At 38.4% G+C, this 4,695-nt stretch overlaps 1 protein-coding gene across 1 annotated transcript in view; it reads right to left on the bottom strand.

Annotated features, from left to right (window-relative positions):
• The window catches only part of TTN (titin), a 248,597-nt gene that overhangs the window by 62,761 nt on the left and 181,141 nt on the right, over window positions 1-4,695 (bottom strand). The window contains exons 250-256 of the mRNA XM_009996323.1: window positions 4,144-4,443; window positions 3,756-4,058; window positions 3,328-3,636; window positions 2,961-3,242; window positions 2,464-2,763; window positions 2,022-2,315; window positions 7-1,930 (exon numbers count right to left, since the gene is read on the bottom strand). Coding sequence (XP_009994625.1) covers window positions 7-1,930; window positions 2,022-2,315; window positions 2,464-2,763; window positions 2,961-3,242; window positions 3,328-3,636; window positions 3,756-4,058; window positions 4,144-4,443 — 3,712 coding nt within the window. The remainder of the gene's footprint in view (window positions 1-6; window positions 1,931-2,021; window positions 2,316-2,463; window positions 2,764-2,960; window positions 3,243-3,327; window positions 3,637-3,755; window positions 4,059-4,143; window positions 4,444-4,695) is intronic.

Consider the following 4,695-nt stretch of genomic DNA (forward strand, 5'->3'; position numbering starts at 1 on the left):
CTTTCCCATTCATCTGAGTCTTTCAGTTTTCTCTCAACGTGATAACTTAAATTAGGACTCCCGCCATCATAATCTGGCCTTCTCCATTTCAAATATACAAATGTTTTTCCTTTCTCTGCAATGTGAAGATTTTCTGGCTCTCCAGGCTTGTCAATAGGATTGATGGCAAGGATGGGAGTCTTGGTCTCAATGCAAGGACCTGGACCTATTTTGTTTTCTGCACAAACTCTGAAAAAGTATTCACGGTTCTCTACAAGATGTGCCTTTACTAATCGTTTAGTAATATCAGAGGAGACAATTGACCATCCCCTTTGGTTTGGTTCACGGTACTCTACTATGTAATTTGTAATTTCAGAGCCACCATTATCCACTGGACTCTCCCAGGAGATCATACAAGAATCTCTTGTGACATAGCTTATTTTCAGGTTCTGACATGGTCCAGGTCTATCAAGTACATTAACAATAGCAAAAGCTTGAGCATGTCCACAGCTGTTCTTGGCCGCTATTATATATTTGCCATGATCAGATCTCTTGGCTTCTTTCACTTGCAGTTCAACATTAGGTAGATCATGGACTATTTCAACGTTCTTTTCTTGGACTAGTACTTTGCCATCTTTAGACCATGTTATGTCAGGATCTGGCCTGCCTTTTACTTTACCAGTAATACGGATTGTTTGGCCTACTCGGACAGTAATTAAGTCTCGGCAGGTCACATCTAGGCTTACTTCTGGAGGAGAAAGGATATCCTTTGCAAGTACAGTTTCTGCCAGTTCTCTTGGTTCTCCCTCTCCTACAATGTTGACAGCTTTTATTCGGAATTTATATTCATTTCCTTCTATTAACCCAGGTACTCTGAAAGCACACTGTCTAATGAGTTCATCCTTATTAATCCTATTCCACTGTGTAGTTCCAGTTTTCTGACATTCCACAATGTATCCTAGAATTGGGCTGCCGCCATCTTTCAGGGGCTTTGTCCACACAAGATCAGCCGTTTCTTTGGTTTTGTCTTTTAATTTGGGATTTATAGGTGGTCCAGGAGGAGTGATAGGACGCGATGCTTTGATTGGATCAGAGCTTGGAGATGGTTTGCTTAAACCCACCATGTTTTCTGCGAAAACTCTGAATTCATATGTATTGCCTTCAAAAAGACCAGTGACTCTGTATTTCATATCAAGTATCGGTGTCTTATTGACACGCACCCATTTACCAGATGCTTCCCGACGTTCAAGTATATAACCAGTTATTGGAGTTCCACCATCAGATTTTGGTAGGGTCCAAGACACAGTTGCAGCATTTTCTGTAATATCATAAACAGTTGGTTTACCAGGTGGGGATGGTGGATCAAACATATGTTTAGCAACTGTTGGTTCTGAATCAAGAGGTGCACCAATGCCTATCTTATTTTCTGCGCGAACACGGAAAATATATTCACAGCCTTTCTGCAGTCGTGGAATCTTGATTTTTGTGTGACTTGTTCCAGAGCTAACCACTCCCCAAGTTTCTTTCTTTGATTGACGCTTCTCAACAATATAATTTATTATAGGACTCCCTCCATCATCTTTAGGAGGGCGCCAAGAAATAACCATATGTTCTGGTGTTACTTCAAGAATATTAATAGGACCAGTTGGTGGGCCAGGAACATCCAATACTGTAAGATGTAGAGCAACAGTTTTGCTTCCAGCTGCATTAGATACTGTGAGTAGATATTCTCCTGTATCTTTTCTTATGCAGTCTTTGATGGTAAGTACAGTTGAATAATTGTCAGTTTCAATCTTCGTTCTGCCATCTGTTTTAATTTCAATGCCATCCGTAACCCATTTTGCAGTGGGAACTGGCACACCTCTCATAATCGCAGGAAGTCTCACTGTGGTGCCAGCTTTAACAACAAGACCTTCAATTAACTTCACGTCTAGTTCCACAGATGGAGGTACTGAAATTAGAGAAAAATAGAAATTACCTTTTCAGGGGAAATGCTTCAAGAAAGAAGGAATCAATAAGCAACACGAAAAACTAAAAATTACCTAGTTTTTCTTGACACTCAATTGGTATAGTTGTATCTGGAAGGCTAAGACCAATAATATTCTGAGCTTTCACACGGAACTTGTATATTTTTCCTTTTTGTAGGCCTGTAACAACACAGTCTAGCATAGGTACCGTCTGGAACTTTGTCCACTCATCTGCACCATCTTCCTGATATTCCACCAAATAGCCAGTTATCTCAGCACCACCATCCCTATCTGGTCGATTCCAAGCAAGGGAAACTTCAGTCTTGTCAACATCTACATGATGCAGATTCTTTGGTGGCCCCGGAGGATCTTTTAAAATGCAAAAACAAGATGGTTATTGGAATGGCCAGTCTGTGGTAGCAGCAGACCTAGTTCACATTAGCACCAACAAGATAATACCAAAAATTACCAAGAACAATATAAACAAATTAAATAATATAACTGAAAAAATACTTACGCAGTGGATCTATAGCTTTAATAGGCTTGAGTGTTTCTACATATGGACCTCTACCATACTGATTCTCAGCTGCAACTCGGAAGAGATACTGAATGCCTTCCATTAGATATTTTGCCATGTGACTGCGTTTCTTGGAGGTTGATGAGAGGGCTACCCACTGTGCAGAAGCTACATCTTTCCTTTCCACCACATAGTTGGTAATGACAGAGCCACCATCATCTTCTGGTTCCTTCCAAGTGAGATAGCAAGAATCGCTTCTAACTTCACTGACTTGCAGGTCTCGAGGTGGACCAGGCTTATCTAATATTGATAAAAAAATTGAATCTGTTGTTTATTTTATAACACAAGCATTTTTTACAAAATAGTAAGTTTCAAGATAAATTAATGTATTTCTTGTAATTTTTAGCCCCTTTCCTATTTGATTTATTGATATTTTTCAGACATTCCTTTATAAAGAATAAAAACATGCAGTACAAAAGGAACATCAGAAAGATTACCTAAGACAACAACTTTTACTGAAACAGTCTTTGAACCGGCTGGATTTTCAACTGTCAGGGAGTAAATTCCACCATCTTCGTGGACAGTGTTACGAATTTCAAGCTTACTGCCAACTCCTGTAACCTCGATATCAGCTTTTGGTGAGACTTCATGATCTTCTTTCTTCCAAGAAACTTTTGGGAATGGAACACCTTTAATAACAGCACTAAGTCTCAGAGTATCTCCAGCTTTTACATGCTGTTCTCGGGCCATATTAGCATCAAGTATCAGCTCAGGAGGTTCTGGAATCAAAATTATATATTTTTAGAAAAATATTTTAAAAAATAATAATTCTTACCTAAGCTTATCTGATTTTATGAAACTCACCAAGTCTGTCCTTCACTTCTACTGGATCAGGAACATAGGCTGGTTCAGATTCACCTGCTGCATTGACTGCTTTCACCCTGAACTTGTAGGTCAAACCCTCAGTAAGACCAGTGACTTTGTATTTTGTTTCAGGACAAGAATCTGCTGTAAGATTGGCCTTTTTCCATTCTTCATCTCCAACTTTCTGATACTCAACAAGGTAGCCAATTATCTTGCCATTACCATCATGGCGTGGTGGTTGCCAAGATAAATCAACTGAATTTTTTGTTTTATCTACTGCTTCTGGATTAATAGGTGGACTTGGTTTTGCTGTTAAAAAAGAAAACAAAAAAAGAAAGAAATGGTAAAAAAAGGAAAATATAATAACTTTATAAGTAAAAAGATGTGTGCATTCAAATTTCAAGGAGAAGTTAAATTTAATACATTACCAATTGGATCTCTAGCAAAAATTGGCTTTGATGGTGGACTAGGATCACCAACGCCAATTTCATTTTCAGCTGAAACACGGAACTCATATTGACAGCCTTCAAGGAGGTCCGGTACTTTGAACTGAGTACTGGGGAAAATTGGGTCTCTGGTAACTCTGACCCATCTTGTAGACATTGTTTCCTTCTTTTCTACAATATAGTTTGTTATTGGCTTGCCTCCATCATATGGTTTCTTCCAAACTACTACTGCAGAATCTTTGGTAACATCCTTAATGATTGGTTGCTCAGGTGCATCAGGAACACCTAGGGGAGGAAAAAAGAGTTTATGAGCACTACAAACTGAGTAAAGCTTAAAGTATCAAAGCAAGATAACGAATTAATAACTTACGGAAACGGTCCTTGGCTTTCATCTCATCAGATATGAGAGGATCACTTATGCCATAAAGATTTTCAGCATAAATTCTAATTTGATATTCTCTTCCTTCAAGCAGCTTAGGAATTTTGCAAGTTGTCTTAACTGTGGCAGATGTAACTGGCATCCACAGGTCTTTGTGTGCATCCTTCTTCTCAATAATGTAATTTGTAATTTCACTGCCTCCATCATCTAATGGAGGTTTCCAGGAAACTACCATATGATCTTTATGAACTTCATCAAATATAACTGGGCCAACTGGAGGTGATGGACGATCTGTTTAAGAAAAAATAATGCATAGCCATGGCTTTATATGAACTTCACATAGTGACATAGATTAAAGAGTATCAGTACAGTAAATATATTATGAAATTAGAAACTTGGTATCACAGCCTCAATAGGTAATCAGGACCTCAAGACTATTCCTTTTCAATATGTATTTGACTCACTGAACTTTATTCCTAAAGTCTTATAAAGTATTTGGTGATTGGCAGTGTTGACACTGTAGAAATGCATGTAAAGACATAA

The sequence above is a fragment of the Chaetura pelagica genome, unplaced genomic scaffold (assembly GCF_000747805.2).
Source record: "Chaetura pelagica isolate M959 unplaced genomic scaffold, ChaPel_1.0 scaffold3, whole genome shotgun sequence".
NCBI classification, from domain to species: Eukaryota; Metazoa; Chordata; class Aves; order Apodiformes; family Apodidae; genus Chaetura; species Chaetura pelagica.